General features: G+C 24.1%; 1 protein-coding gene across 2 annotated transcripts; it reads right to left on the bottom strand.

Annotated features, from left to right (window-relative positions):
- Window positions 1-466: 466 nt before the first annotated feature.
- On the bottom strand, window positions 467-2,196 carry LOC131173802 (uncharacterized). 2 transcript variants are annotated; one of them, XR_009144140.1, is made up of 2 exons: window positions 1,041-1,123; window positions 467-802 (listed from the first exon to the last, which is right to left on the bottom strand). XR_009144140.1 is itself a non-coding variant. In XM_058136240.1 (2 exons), the coding sequence occupies exons 1-2, from the start codon at window positions 2,087-2,089 to the stop codon at window positions 781-783; spliced, it is 768 nt and encodes a 255-aa protein (XP_057992223.1). In that variant the 5' UTR covers window positions 2,090-2,196; the 3' UTR covers window positions 467-780. The 2 variants fall into 2 exon arrangements, 1 of the variants encoding a protein (XP_057992223.1); XM_058136240.1 differs by lacking the exon at window positions 1,041-1,123 and adding an exon at window positions 1,344-2,196.
- Between the last annotated feature and the right edge of the window lie 15,682 nt (window positions 2,197-17,878).

Raw genomic sequence — 17,878 nt, 5'->3', positions numbered from 1 at the left:
ATTCATTCCAAGAATTAGCAAGAATACAGTATCTCTCTTCTATTCTCTCTTCTTTCTATTATTACCTCTATTCCCCTGTTTCTTTCTCTTAGGGTTTCATAAACCCTAACATAGAGCTTCTGCGTTGCAAGAAGAACTACAGCAGGCAGCCCCTGAAAAAGCATTGCAGTCAAGCGTTATCACCAGGAACAGTCTACCAGTCTCACAAGTTCTCATCAAATGGCTTCACTATTCAGCAACACGCGAGGATGCCTCTTTCATCATGTCCAAATTTCCAGATTTTGCACCCTTCTTGGGGCAAGAAGGTGCTAAAGATTGTTACATATGTGAGGAAAAAGTACAGAAGGAAGAAGTCTAGAGAATAGTTAAGAGGATGAACTGTTATAGAGGTAGTTAAGAGGAGTCATTTAGACAAGAATGCAGTAAATACTTGATTAGAATAATCAAGCTAGTGAAGTCAGTATAAATAAGTAGAAAGAACACTTGAAATGATAACTGAAGTTCTCATCTCTCTAATTCTTTCTTCTCTCTATCTCTGCTATTAACTCTCTCTAAATTCTCTATTTCTTTTCTTCCTGATTCTTTTCTTTCCCAGTTACCTATAACTGCCTCATATGGGATTCAAACCCTAACAAAGAGGAAGGCAAGAAGGAAACAAACAATAATCTTATCTTACTTTGTCAGTTATCTTCTTGTTTCCTCTTCATGCTCTCATGCTTCCAGTTATCTTCTTGTTTCTCTTCATGCTCTCATGCTTCCAGCTATCTTCTTGTTTCCTCTTCATGCTCTCATGCTTCTCTCCCTGCACAACCATTATCAAATTCCAACAAAAGCCAAACAAAAATACTACACAAATAAAAAAGAAGCACTGAAGGATGCAACAGAGGAAATTTCCTCATAGAAGCTAAAACCAAAATGATCCCATCAGAAAAGAATTACAGCAAGGTTAAGCCATTTTCAGCACAGTAACAAGTTGGATGGTTCTAAACAATCAAAGATGTATCATTTACAGTAACAAAAACACAAAATTAAAAGCTTACTGGGCTAAGGATATGGCAGTTCATGATATCACCCTTATTAATGAATGAAGTTTTGATCTCAAAACTGGCAGAATAAACAATTTAAGAGTGCGGGGGTAATCATCTTGAACAGTAGCAGGAAATCCAAAACCATGAGGAGACTCAGTGTGCAGATAACAGAAACGCCGATGCCCCAAGTGCAAAAGAAAACTGCTACAATCCAACTCATAAAAAGAGTCAACATGTTCCCTCATTGATATAGTCTTGATTGGGAGGCTGCTGAACATTCTTGGATTTTGGTCTATATTAGACAAGGGCCCTAACCTTAAGATACGGTTGTGGAGAAGTCCATGCAAACCATAAAGGTATTTGTCGCTGCTATCTTCCCCAACTGCAGTAAAAGTGAGAAAATCGTCAGCGGTAATCTTCTCTTTCTCCAACTTCGTCGAGGATGTCCATTCTAAGGTGTCCAGATTGAAGACTGAAAGTACCCTGAAATGGTCCGCATCACTGCCAACAAAGAAAATAAACCTTCCGCCAACAAAGGAGAAGTGCCTCCAGATCGGAATATCTATTGGCGGATCATCAAGAACCATCCATTTATCGCTCTCAGGATCAAAGCATTCAAAGAATCTGATAGAATTATCGACGGGCATCCCTTTCTCGTTATAACAAGGTAGAGTGAAGTCAACAGCAATGCTGCTACTAAGAACAAAAATCTTACCATCAGCCACAACTGCACATGGATCAACTTTTCCGGTGTTCATAGACACACCCCTTTTCATCGAACCTTTGCTGTCAATAGGGTCAAAGATATACACGTCTTTTGGGAACCATTGATCAAAAGGAGCCCTGGGATCCTCCAAGTCGTGTTCCCCACCAAGAAAGTAGAATTCAGACCCCAACTGCACGGAGCACATTCCTCTGGGATATTCTCGTTCCGAAAATTCAAGAATCGCAGAGAGATGATGAGGTTCCGCTGTTTCATCTTTTGGGATCTTGATTTCAAACATAGAGAGAACCATTTCTCCACATCCATGACGCAACAACATGTAAATCGTTGTACTCATTTCCTCGACGAATTCGGTTTTGATAAAGGAAGGATAGGTTTGGAGCTGATCTTCAATTCGAAGTGCCTGAAGAATTTTCAGATGGAGGGCTAGGCTCACAATTTGGGCATCGGGACGAAGGAGGAGAACATTGGGTAAAAATACCGTAAAAATGAAATATGTAATTTAAAATTAATTATAATAATAAATAATTAAATTTAGTTGGTTAATAAAAATTAAAATTAATTTTAAAATAAGTAGAATTTTCTTTATATTATTAATGATATTAAAAAAATTAAAAAACATTTAAATAAACTTAATTAGTTGGTTTTGAATTCTATATTTTGATTAATTCAAAAATAATTTAATAATTATTTTTATTTTAAAAATTTTAAACTTAGTTGATTAGATTGATTTTCTATTTAAATTTAAATTTTATTTTATTTAAAAATTTTTAATCCTATCTATATTTATTTAATTAAATTTTTTAATATAATTTAAAATAAATTTTTATAAAATAATAATTATAGTTGTACAATCAATTTTTTCCCAAAATCATTACTTCATTTAAAAAAATTGATCCATTTTTTTAATAATTAACTTAGTACACAGAAATTCACCTTTTTTTTGTAACATTTGTAACACAAAGCTTGTGTATTTCCAATCGAAATTCAAATGTTTAACTTTATTTTTTATGGTTTTTTTCCTTTAAGACCATTTTTCTAAATTGATTAATCATTGAATTTATAATTTAATTTTTATTAACAAATTATTCTTTTAGTTAATTTATAATATCAAATTATAATTTATACATCTATCTTTGGAGACATTGGGATTGCTAATAATGCTCTTCATCCTTCAAATTAATTATAATTATATTTTTTTATTTAAATTAATTTTTAAAATTTATATAAATTTAAAATTTTAATTTTAGAGTACATATAAATTTAAAATTTTTAATCCTAATTATACTTAATTTTAATTAAATATAAAATTTTATAAGAATTAATTAACTCAAATAAAAAAATTAATAAGTAAAAAATAAAAATAATAGTAAAAAACTACAAGGAATGCATTATTAATAAACTAATATTATAATATAATTTATTTAAGATTATAAATTGTTATTCAAGACCCATACCTCCTTATGTACAATTTGAAGAAAGAAGTTAAATTACTCAAGTTAAATATGATGGTGAAATTATTTATGAGTAGAATTTAGATGGCCTATCTGAATATCAAATTTTAAATATTTTATAAGTGACAATGGCTTATACGGCTTATAGAGTCAAAGGAAATTCTTATACTTAAATAGCAAAAATTAATCTATTTTTATACATTTATGTATTTAAATATTTTGATTTTAATAGAAAAATATTAATATATTATTAAGATTATGAGTAAAATTTATATTTATAATTTATTTTTTAATAAATAAATTTATATTATATAATGATAAACTAAAACAAAAACAAAATGAAATAAATCCATGAATATACCCCGTCTTCAATCTTCCATGGGGCGGAAATAGGAGGAGCGATCCTTACTTTTAACATTTTAAATCAATTTGTAGGCATTTCTATAATTTCGTTTTCATATTATGCATTTTTTTGTATTATATTTAATATAAAGGCCTTAAAGGATTGAAATTTTATATTATATTTATAATATGATACTATAAAGTAAATTTTACATGATGCCGGAAAAAGAAAGAAATATGTCTTAATTCTTATTTTTATTAAGATTTGAACTTTTTTCGATATAGGTATGAAAATTTTTGTGATGAATAAAAGATATTCTTAATTTATAATATTTAATATTTATTAAAACATAAATACTTAACTTTTTATCACAATTTTTTTATAATTTAAAATATATTAAACAGCATAAATTATTTATATTGAATTACAATTAATATATATTTAAATTAAGCAATAAAAAAACTACTTAAATATTAAAATATATAAAACATTTTTATTAAGTTAGAATTATTTTTATTGAATATTAATTTTTCAAGATTAATTAAATTAATTTTAATTTAAGTAATTAAATTTAACACAAATTTATATAAAAAAATTATTATAACCTATAAATCATTTGATATAAAGGTAGTGCATGGTCTTAGGGTTTCAAAAAATCACACCAAATTATATCAGAATCGAAAAAACTATTATTGTAAGAATCGAACTATATTAAACTGAATTTATATTTATTGTTTTAGTTCAGTTTTGATTATTTATCTATAATCAAATTATAACCGTATCAAAATGATATTGAATTAGAATTTAATAAAAAAAGGACTATATATATATATATATATATAATTTTAATAAAATTATATATATCTATATGTAATTAAGGTTGTCATATGTAGAGATTGATTGCAAGCAGGTGCATTTTGCTATTCTATCGACTATAGAAGATTGGTCAAAATTTGGAGAGATCATCTCAAATTGTAAATTGTTATTGTCTTAGGAGATCAGTGTGACCTTTGTTTGGGTAATACAACCCACTAAATACGTTCCGCAGAAAAATATCATTCTTTATTCATCCATAAGTGCCAAATTTCAACATTGTCTAATTGTAGATATGTGACAAGAAGCAATGAGGCAGGGAAAATATGATCACATTGAGCTTATTCAACGAAAAAAAAAAAAAGAAGCATTTAGCCATGTAGTAATCTAACATTTCAATTTAATTAGGGATGAATTTATCATTCAAAGGATATAAGGGAAACATACCTGGTCAAATGTGAAACAGTGAAAACCATCCATGTATTCAATGTCCATCCATATGACAGCAATTTGCAAGTGCAAAAGGCTCAACAACAAGAAAAAATGATATATGATGTCTAACTATCAAAGGCCCATAGTAAAAACTATAAACAAAATTTTGCAAAAGGGAACTTCGGCATTTTTCACCCCACTTATATATTTTTTTAACTTTCACATGTGTAATAGTAACTTATAATTATTGTAAATCTCTCTCCTTCGTCTATAAAAGGAAGAGGCTCTCCACTTCATTTTTCAAGTTTTTCTTTCAGATACCTCTCCCTTTCAAGTTTTCCTTTGAAAATAAAGTTAAAATATTTTTCTTTTTAGAGAAATTAAGTAGAAAATCAACAATCCCAATAAGGGGAATTATCATTTTAAAGCAAAACACTAATAAAATGAATAAGAAGAAGAAAAGAATGGTAACTACAAAGACTCTGTCTTGGAGGCTTAATCTTTTCAGTATTTTTTTAAAGAGTTGAAATATATAATTATTATATAACTTCTCAATTTAAATATCTTTAAATTTAAAAAAAAAAAAAAAGAAAGGTCAACATTAAATTTTATTTATATTTCCTAAATAGTTTTAATTAAATTTAATTTTTTTTTAAATATCTATTCTAAATTAGAATAAAGAATTAATGATATTTGAATATTTGTGAGAAATTAATAATTGAATTTTTTTTAAAAGATATCTAATTATTAAAGGTTATTTAAAAAAAGATCAAAAATTAAATTTTATCTATATTTCCTAAATTGTTGTAATATATAATTATTATATAATCTAATTTTCTAAATACAATTCTTAATTAATATAATCTTCCAAATTTAAATAATGAAAAATTATTAATTACTATAATTAGGTTTAATTTCCTTTAAAATATCTTTTTAAAATTAGAACTAAGAATCAAGAGATATTTAAATTTTTTTTAGAAATTAATGATAAAAATTTTCATTAAGTGTAATTTTCTTTAAAATATATGCTTTAAATTAAAATAAGGAATCAAGGGATATTTAAATTCTTATGAGAAATTAATGATTGAAATTTTAAAGATAATTAATATTCAATTTAAAAAAAAATGAAAGGTCAACATTAAATTTTATTTATATTTTTTAAATAGTTTTAATTAAATTTAATTTCCTTTAAAATATCTACTCTAAATTAGGACCAAGATTCTTGGTGATTAAGAGATATATATATACACACACACCTCATAATTAGGTTTAATTTCCTTAAAAATATATGTTTAAAATTAGAACTAAGAATCAAGAAATATTTGAATTTCTTTTAGAAATTAATGATAAAAATTTTCAATAAGTTTTATTTCCTTTAAAATATATGCTCTAAATTAAAATCAGGAATCACGGATATATTTTTAATTATATATTAAATGATATAAATATATATATAATGAATTATGGAAAAATGAAATGAAATAAAAATTTATTTTCATAGTTATGGTAAATAGGAAATTTATATCAATGTTCAATTTTCACTTTTTATATATTTTTTTATAGTATATTAATAAATAATTAATATTATTACTTTGGTTAATATTAATTATGTTATATTGTTTTATTATCATTTAGAAAAATTAATTAATGATACAATTTTTTTAAATTATGATTAAGTTATTAATTCCTTAATTATGTGTATATAAGTTACAAACCATTTACTTAGTTATTACTTTAATATTATAATAAGTAGCTATTATTATTATTATTATTATTATTATTATTATTATTATTACAAATATGTAAAAATATCAATTTAATTAGATATAGGAAAAACTCTTTATTTTATATATATATAGAGGTTATATTTAATAATTATATTAATTAATGTAATTAGTTATTACTATTACTATTACAATTACCATTAATTATTTTTACTATTACAATTATTATCACAATTTTTATTGTTAACTAATTAAAAATATTAGACATATTTTATAAATTTCTTATTTAATGATTCTTAAATTTTTAATTATTTCATTTAATTATAAAAATTTAATAATTATATATATCTTAAAATTAATAAAATAATTTAAAATTATGCTATAAAAGTAGTCACATAGAGTTAAATATTTTGCTTTCTCTCTCTCTCTTTTGTATATTTAATAATTTTTAATTTACTTTAATGTTATTTTATTTTTATTTATCTTATTTTAGTATTCATTTAATAAAGACATATTTTTAATTATATATTGAATGCTATATAAAATGAATTGTGAAAAAATAAAATGACATAAAAATTTATTTTCGTAGTTATGGTAAATAATAAATTTATATTAATATTTAATTTTCATTATTTTTTTGATATTTTTTATAGTATATTAATAAATAATTAATATTCTTAATTTAGTTAATATTAATCATATTATGTTATATTATTTTATTATTATTTAGAAAAATTAATTAATGATACACTTTCTATAAATTATGATTAAGTTATTAATTCCCTAATTATATAGATGTAAGTTATAAATTATATAATTATTATATTTTTATATTATAATAAGTATTATTATTATTATTATTATTATTATTATTATTATTATAAATGTCTAGAAAAGTTTAATTTAATTAGAGTTAGGAAAAACTAAGAGTTAATCATATTAATTTATTAATTATACTCAATGAACACATATATGTTAATTTATATATATTTCATGTTCACTTTCTGATAAAGAGATTGTTCAAATTTTATAAAACAAATTCAATAAGATATAGAATTTTAAATTTGTCACATTTATAGTAAGTAGCAATTTTTAATTAAATTTATTGATAATAATTTTTCTATATTTCTTAAACTGTTGTGATATATAATTATTATATAATTTTATTTTTAAATATGATTCTTAATTATTTTGATCTTTCAAATTTAAATAATAGAAAAAGTATTGATTACTAAATATAATTGTCATTTATTATAAATTTCTTACTTTTTTAATTTAAAAAGTCAATGGCAGTTATTTTAAAAGAAGGTTAAATACTTTTGAACACATTTACTACAATTAAATTTAGTATTTAATTGCTAATAATTTAATAACTCAAGACATTTAATTTTAAAATTCAACTAATATTATAATGATTATCTAATTATTACTACAACTAAAAGTTTAATTTCCTTTAAAATATCTGCTCTAAATTAGAATCAAACATATTTGAATTTTTGTGAGAAATTAATGATTAAATTTTTTTTTAACATGTCGAATTATTAAAGGTAATACCTATCCATTAATTTTTAATTTTTAATTTTTTAAAAGAGAAAAGTCAACATTAAGTATTTTTTTATTTTTTAAATAGATATAATATAATTATCACATATTATTATGTTCCTAATTTTTAATTTAAAAAATCAATTGCGCTAAAATCAAGACTCATATTTACTTTGAAGAAAAATTAATATTTAAAAGTTTTTTCTCTTCCTTTTATGCATTTAATAAATTTTAATTTACTTTAATTTTATTTTATTTTTATTATTTTAAAATGATTTTATTATTATTATATATGAAAAATAATTTATGGCCATTAAAAAAAAACTTATGGCTATTAAGTTCATTGATTTGGGATAATTGTTAACTTATTTGATTAAAATTTATTACTAACATTTTAGAATTTTAATATATTAAATAGTAATATTAAAATATTTTCAATTAAAAAATAATATATATATATATATATATATATATATATATATATATATATATATTACCGTGCATAGCACGGGTGTTCCGCTAGTATATATATAAAGCAGACAAGTTTTCCCTTAGTACTGTCACCTAGGATTCTGAAGCTATTATATTTATGCCACGTGATAGTATTGAAAGCAATCAATTTTTCTCCAGTGTTGCCACGTAAGATTCTAAAACTGTTACATTTATGCCACAAGTGGTAATATTAAATTGAATTTATTGCTAGCAATTATTTCCTTTGCCACATATGCCAATTTCATTTATAGCAATTTTTTAAAAAAGTAAGCTGAATTGATTTTATTAATATTTATTAAATTTCATATAGTATTTATGGAATATTAATTTTCCATAATTTTAACCTTTAATGTTAATTTAATATCTTATATAATTGTAATATATAATTGTTATTTATTATTATTTTTATAATAATAATAATATTAACTTTTCTCTCTTTAAAAAAAATTAAAAATTAATAGATAAGTACTAAAATTAAAAATTAATGAATAAGTACTATCTTTAATAATTAGACATGTTTAAAAGAAAATTCAATGATTAATTTTTCACAAAAATTTAAATATGCTTAGTTTTAATTTGAAGCATAAATTTTAAAGGAAATTAAACTTTTAGTTGTTGTAATAATTAGATAGTCATGATAATATTCGTTGAATTTTAAAATTCAATGTCTTAAGTTTCCAAATTTAAATACTAAATCATCAACAATTAAACACTAAATTCAATTACAGTAAATGTGTTTAAAAATATTTCATTTTCTTTTAAAGTAATTGCTATTGACGTTTTTAAATTAAAAATTAGGAAACTTTATAATGAATGATAATTATATTTAGTAATCAATATTTTTCCATTATTTAAATTTAGAAGATCAAAATAATTAAAGTTTGCATTTAGAAAATTAAATTATATAATAATTGTATATTACAACTGTTTAAGAAATACAGAAAAAATTGTCATCATTAAATTCAATTAAAAATTGCTACTTAGTATAAATTTGATAGACTTATAATCCTATTTCTTCTTAAATTTATTTTACAAAAATCTAGACCGCCTCTTCATTAGGAAGTAAATGGAACATATATAAAATTATTATTTGTATTTATTGGGTATAATTAATAAATTAATCTAATTCATTCTTAATTTTTATCTATCTCTAATCCAATAGAGCTTTCTAGGCATTTTTAATAATTAAATAATAATAATAACTTATTATAATATTAAAGTGTAATAATTAAATATTTTATAACTTATATATACATAATTGCAGAATTAATAACTTAATCATAATTTAAAGAATTTATATAATTAATTAATAAAAAATAGAGAGAATTTAATGAAATTACTTGTCGGATATATAATTTAAAAAATATTAATTATACTATAAAAATATAAAAAATAAAATTAAATATGAATATAAATTTCCTATTTATCATAACTATAAAAATAAAATTTTATTTCATTTTTTCATAATTCATATATATATATATATATATATATATATATATATATATATATATATATATATATATATATATATATATATATATATCATTTAATATATCATTGAAAATATGTTTTTATTCAATATGTAATAAAACAAGATAAATAAAAAATAAAATAACATTAAAATAAATTAAAATTTATTAAATATATAAAAAAAAAGAGAGAAGGCAAAGTATTTAATTTCATGTGATTACTTTTATAGTATAATTTTAAATTATTTTATTAATCTTAAGATATATAATTTTTAAATTTTTATAATTAAATGAAATAATAACATCGCCTAAGTAGTTTGCGCTTAGTCGGTCCCAAGCTCGGATAAAGGAGGAGGGTTGCGGTAGGTGACAATCAGCGTAAAAATTTCGTCACACCTTATGTTATAGATTCAAATGATATAAACGTTGGGGCGTCCTCTACTAACGATGCGCTACATCGGAGCCCGGGTGTAGTGAGAAATATGCAAGGGTGTAGGGCGTTCACCGAAAGCGACGCGCCATGTTAGCGCCCGGGTGTGGTGTTAAGTGAGCAAGGGTTCCCACATCATGGACGGGTGTGGGTAAAGAAGTTAGTCCATAGGACAGATAGTAGAACAGATAGTAGAACATAATATAAGATAGACATAGAAAACAACAGAACATATCATAGAAGGAGACCAATTAGGAAGGAGCAGGATAGGAGGAGGATTAGGGTTGGCACTTGGAATGTTGGATCACTTACAAGAAAATTAATGGAGCTTATGGATACCTTGGAAAGGAGAAGGGTGAATATTGCTTGCTTTCAGGAGACTAAATGGGTAGGAGAGAAAAGTAAGGAAGTAGGTAATTCAGAGTACAAATTGTGGTTTACCAGAAAGGAGAGAAACAAGAACGGAGTGGGCATAATCATAGACAGGACATTGAAAGATGCAGTAATAGCTGTGAAAAGAGAAGGAGATAGAATTATACTAGTAAAGCTAGTACTAGAAAGAGAAACAATAAATATAGTTAGTGCTTATGCCCCACAAATAGGATTAGACAGTGAGAGTAAACAAAAGTTTTGGGAAGATATGGATGATTAATGCAAAGCATACCGAATGAAGAGAATGTTTTCATTGGTGGAGATTTGAATGGACATGTAGAAAGTGATAGACAAAGTTATGAGAATGTTCATGGAGGTTTTGGTTTTGGCAGTTGAAATGAGGAGGGAAAAAGCATCCTGGATTTTGCTATGGCATACGACCTAATACTAGCAAATACCTACTTTATAAAAAGAGAGTCATATTTAGTGACTTTCAAAAGTGGGCAATATAGAAGCCAAATCGACTTCCTCTTAACCAAGAAGACAAATAGAGCTCTGTGTAAGGATTGCAAGGTCATTCCAGGAGAGGCTTTAACAAGTCAACATCGGTTGGTGGTCTTAGATGTCAAGTTTAGGAACAATTCAAGTAAGGTCAGAAGAAATAGTGTAGCTCGAACAAAGTGGTGGGAGTTCAAAGGAGTAAAATAAGTGAAGTTCAAAAATGAGCTTCTTGAGTCCGAAGTATGGAAGCTGGGTATGGAGGCTAATGATATGTGGATACAGATGGCATCAAAGATTAGAGAAGTAGCTAGAAAAGTACTTGGAGAGTCTAAAGGACATGAACCACCCTCAAAAGAGAGATGGTGGTGGAATGAGGAAGTACAAAAGGCAGTAAAGAGAAAAAGGGAATGGCATAAGAAATTACCTAAATGTGATAATAATGAGGCATATGAACAGTACAAGATAGCAAAGAAAGAGGCAAAAAAGGCAGTTAGTCAAGCAAGAGCACAGGTCTTTGAAAAGTTATATGAGAAACTTAGAACTAAAGAAGGGGAGAAAGATATTTATAGATTAGCAAGAAGGAGAGAAAGGAAATGTGAAGATCTTAATCAAGTTAGGTGCATTAAGGATAAAGAAGGAAAAGTGTTGGTGAAAGATGAGGACATTAAAGAAAGATGGGGAAATTATTTTAATGATCTCTTTAATAATAGTCAAAATGGCAATAGCGTGAATATAAACTATAGAATAATAGAAAAGAATGTGAATTATACTAGAAGGATTAGATCTTTAGAAGTAAATGAAGCACTTAAGAGAATAAAAGTGAGTAAAGCCTGTGGACCCGATGAAATACCAATTAAAGTGTGGAAGTGTTTGAGAGATATGTGAGTGGCATGGTTAACTAAATTATTTAATAAGATTCTAAACTCAAAGAAAATGCCTGATGAATAGAGGAGGAGTATTTTAGTACCTATTTTTAAAAATAAGGGAGACATACAGAGTTGCTCTAACTATAGGAGAATTAAACTCATGAGTCATACTATGAAGTTGTGGGAGAGAGTTATGGAGCATCGACTACGCCATGATACTTCTATCTCTCTCAATCAATTTGGTTTCATGGCCGGTCGTTCAACTATGGAAGCGATCTTTCTCATTAGAAGCTTGATGGAGAAATATAGAGATGTGAAGAAAGATCTACACCTGGTTTTTATTGATTTGGAGAAGGCTTATGATAGTGTTCCAAGAGATGTCTTATAGAATGTGTTAGAACAAAAGAGGGTATCTATTTGGTGCATACAAGTATTGAAAGATATGTATGAAGGAGCAACTACTATTGTGCGTACAGTGAGAGGGGACACAAGAGATTTTCCAATCTCAATTGGATTACACCAAGGATCAGTCATAAGCCCTTACCTTTTTACATTAGTTTTAGATGAATTGACGAAACATATACAAGAGAGTATTCCTTGGTGCATGATGTTTGCGGATGATATTGTTCTGATAGATGAGACACGAGAAGGAGTCAATAGAAAGCTAGAGCTTTGGAGAAGTACTCTAGAGTCAAAGGATTTTAAGTTCAGTAGAACGAAGACAGAATACATGCATTGCAAGTTCAGTGAAGGCCAAACGGATGATAGGAAAGGAGTTAGTCTGAAAGGAGTTGTACTGTCCCAAAGTAATCACTTTAAATATCTAGGCTCAGTCCTTCAAGTAGATGGGGGATGTGAGGAGGATGTTAGTTATAGGGATTAAAGCCGGATGGTTGAAGTGGAGACATGCTACGGGAGTTTTATGTGATCTTAAGATTTCCAATAAGTTGAAAGGAAATTTTATCATACAGCCATACAACCAGCTATGTTATATGGTAGTGAGTGTTGGGCACTGAAAGAGTCGTATGTGTCTAAGATAAGAGTTGCAGGATGAGAATGTTAAGGCGGATGAGTGGCCATACTAGACTAGATAAAGTCCGTAATGAGAGTATTACAGAAAAGGTAGGAGTGGTGCCAATTGAAGATAAGTTGAGAGAAGGAAGATTGAGGTGGTTTGGTCATGTGAAGCGTAGACTTACGGAGGCTCCAGTTAGACAAGTAGAGCACATTAGGTTAGAGGATAAAAAGAAAAAAAGAGGTAGACCTAAATTGACTTAGAGGAGAGTAGTACAACATGACCTAGAAGCATTACATATTTCTGAGGATTTAACCCAAAATCGTTTATAGTGGAGAAAGCGAATCCATATAGCCGACCACAAATTTTTGGGATAAAGTTTTAGTTGAGTTGAGTTGTATAATTAAATGAAATAATTAAAAATTTAAAAATCATTAAATGAGAAATTTATAAAATTATTGAAATATATCTAATATTTTTAATTAGTTAGCCATAAAAAGTTGGTAACAATGATAATAGTAAAAATACTTAATGGTAATAGTAATGATAATAATTACTTACATTAATTATTATAATTATTAAATATAATAATTTCTACGTAATGAATGTCACGTGACAGCACTAAAATTTGAACTACCATGTGGAAAATTTTCTTACTTTATAATGCCATGTAATAATATTAAAATTTAGAATGCTAAGTGGCAATAGTAGGGGAAAATATATATATATATATATATATATATATATATATTTCATAAAATTTAAATTATTTTTTGAATAAAATATTTTTATTATATTTTAAATGAAATAATTATGGAAACTACTATTAATATTAATATAATTATATTTTTATTATTTAAATTAATTTTTAAAATTTATATAAATTTAAAATTTTAATTTTAGAGTACATATAAATTTAAAATTCTCAATTCTAATTATACTTAATTTCAATTAAATGTAAAATATTATAAGAAGTAATTAACTCAAATAAAAAAAATTAATAAGCGAAAAATAAAAATAATAGGAAAAAACTACAAGGAATGCATTATTAATAAACTAATATTATAATATAATTTATTTAAGACTAGAAATTATTATGCAAGACTCATTCCTCCTTATGTACAATTTGAAGAAAGAAGTTAAATTACTCAAGTTAAATGTGATAGTGAAGCTATTTATGAATAGAATTTAGATGGTCTATCTGAATATCAAACTTTAAATATTTTACAAGTGGCTATGACTTGTAATGCTTATAAGGTTAAAGGAAATTCTTATGTTAAAATAGCAAAAATTAATTTATTTTTATGCATTTATGTATTTAAATATTTTGATTTTAATAGAAAAATGTTAATATATGATTAAGATTATGTGTAAAATTTATATATATAATTTATTTTTTAATAAATAAATTTATATTATATAATTATAAACTAAAACAAAAAAAAATGAAATAAATCCATGAATATACCTCGTCATCAATCTTCCATGGGGCGGAGATAGGAGGAGCGATCCTTACTTTTAACATTTTAAATCAATTTGTAGGCATTTCTATAATTTCATTTTCATATTATGCATTTTTTTGTATTATATTTAATATAAAGGCCTTAAAGGATTGAAATTTTATATTATATTTATAATATGATACTATTAAGTAAATTTTACATGATGCCGGAAAAAGAAAGAAATATGTCTTAATTCTTATTTTTATTAAGATTTGAACTTTTTTCGATATAGGTATGAAAATTTTTGTGATGAATAAAAGATATTCTTAATTTATAATATTTAATATTTATTAAAACATAAATACTTAACTTTTTATCACAATTTTTTTTATAATTTAAAATATATTAAACATCATAAATTATTTATATTGAATTACAATTAATATATATTTAAATTAAGCAATAAAAAAACTACTTAAATATTAAAATATATAAAACATTTTTATTAAGTTAGAATTATTTTTATTGAATATTAATTTTTCAAGATTAATTAAATTAATTTTAATTTAAGTAATTAAATTTAACACAAATTTATATAAAAAAATTATTATAACCTATAAATCATTTGATATAAAGGTAGTGCATGGTCTTAGGGTTTCAAAAAATCACACCAAATTATATCAGAATCGAAAAAACTATAATTGCAAGAATCGAACTATATTAAACTGAATTTATATTTATTGTTTTAGTTCAGTTTTGATTATTTATCTATAATCAAATTATAACCGTATAAAAATGATATTGAATTAGAATTAAAAAAAAGGACTATATATATATATATATACAAGATTTTGAACATCTTTTTACAAAACTTCTTTGGCTGATTTGCAATCAATTCTAAGCAAAAATTTTTGATGTAATAAATTATTTTGAAATTTTTGTATGCACATGACAATTGCAAGAATCTCATTTTTGATGGTAGAGTATTTTTTTTGACAATCATTCCAATTTGCAGAATGAAATTGAAATATTTGTTCTTTTCTGTTATATATATATATATATATATATATAATTTTAATAAAATTATATATGTCTATATGTAATTAAGGTTGTCATGTGTAGAGATTGATTGCAAGCAGGTTCATTTTGCTATTCTATCGACTATAGAAGATTGGTCAAAATTTGGAGAGATCATCTCAAATTGTAAATTGTTATTGTCTTAGGAGATCAGTGTGTCCTTTGTTTAGGTCATACAACTCACTAAATACTTTCAGCAGAAAAATATCATTCTTTATTCATCCATAAGTGCCAAATTTCAACATTGTCTAATAGTAGATATGTGGGAAGAAGCAATGAAGCAGGGAAAATATGATCACATTGAGCTTATTCAACAAAAAAAAAAAAGGAAAAGAAAAGCATTTAGCCATGTAGTAACCTAACATTTCAATTTAATTAGAGATGAATTTATCATTCAAAGGATATAAGGGAAACATACCTAGTCAAATGTGAAATAGTGAAAACCATCCATGTAGTCAATGTCCATCCATATGACAGCAATTTGCAAGTGCAAAAGGCTCAACAACAAGAAAAAATGATATATGATGTCTAACTATCAAAGGCCCATAGTAAAAACTATAAACAAAACTTTGCAAAAGGGAACTTCAACATTTTTCACCCCACTTATATATCTTTTTAACTTTCACATGTGTAATAGTAACTTATAATTATTGTAAACCTCTCTCCTTCGTCTATAAAAGGAAGAGGCTCTCCACTTCATTTTTCAAGTTTTTCTTTCAGATACTTCTCCCTTTCAAGTTTTTCTTTGAAAATAAAGTTAAAATATTTTTCTTTTTAGAGAAATTAAGTAGAAAATCAACAATCCCAATGAGGGGAATTGTCATTTTAAAGTAAAACACTAATAAAATGAAGGAGAAAAAGAAAAGAATGGTAATTATAAAGACTCTGTCTTGGAGGCTTAATCTTTTCAGTATTTTTTTAAAGAGTTAAAATATATAATTATTATATAACTTCTCAATTTAAATATCTTTAAATTTAAAAAAAAAAAAAGAAAGGTCAACATTAAATTTTATTTATATTTCCTAAATAGTTTTAATTAAATTTAATTTTTTTAAAATATCTGTTCTAAATTAGAACAAAGAATCAATGATATTTGAATATTTGTGAGAAATTAATAATTGAATTTTTTTTAAAAGATGTCAAATTATTAAAGTTTATTTTAAAAAAAAGATCAAAATTAAATTTTATCTATATTTCCTAAATTGTTGTAATATATAATTATTGTATAATCTAATTTTCTAAATACAATTCTTAATTAATATGATCTTCCAAATTTAAATAATAAAAAATTATTAATTACTATAATTAGGTTTAATTTTCTTTAAAATATCTGTTTAAAATTAGAACTAAGAATCAAGAGATATTTGAATTTTTTTTAGAAATTAATGATAAAAATTTCCATTAAGTGTAATTTTCTTTAAAATATATGCTTTAAATTAAAATAAGGAATCAAGGGATATTTAAATTCTTATAAGAAATTAATGATTGAAATTTTAAAGGTAATTAATATTCAATTTAAAAAAAAAATGAAAGGTCAACATTAAATTTTATTTATATTTTCTAAATAGTTTTAATTAAATTTAATTTCCTTTAAAATATTTACTCTAAATTAGGACCAAGATTCTTGGTGATTAAGAGAGAGAGAGAGATATATATATATATATATAGACACACACACACCTCATGATTAGGTTTAATTTCCTTAAAAATATAGGTTTAAAATTAGAACTAAGAATTAGGAAATATTTGAATTTCTTTTAGAAATTAATGATAAAAATTTTCAATAAGTTTCATTTCCTTTAAAATATATACTCTAAATTAAAATTAAGAATCACGGATATATTTTTAATTATATATTAAATGATATATATATATATATATATATATAATGAATTATGAAAAAATGAAATGAAATAAAAATTTATTTTCATAGTTATGGTAAATAGGAAATTTATATCAATGTTCAATTTTCACTTTTTTTTATATTTTTTTATAGTATATTAATAAATAATTAATATTATTGCTTTGGTTAATATTAATTATGTTATATTGTTTTATTATCATTTAGAAAAATTAATTAATGATACAATTTTTTTAAATTATGATTAAGTTATTAATTCTCTAATTATGTGTATATAAGTTACAAACTAT

This window comes from Hevea brasiliensis, chromosome 15 (genome assembly GCF_030052815.1).
Source record: "Hevea brasiliensis isolate MT/VB/25A 57/8 chromosome 15, ASM3005281v1, whole genome shotgun sequence".
Taxonomy (NCBI): Eukaryota; Viridiplantae; Streptophyta; class Magnoliopsida; order Malpighiales; family Euphorbiaceae; genus Hevea; species Hevea brasiliensis.
The sequence above is the reverse complement of the archived record's forward strand: the minus strand, read 5'-3'. Positions and strand labels throughout refer to the sequence as shown.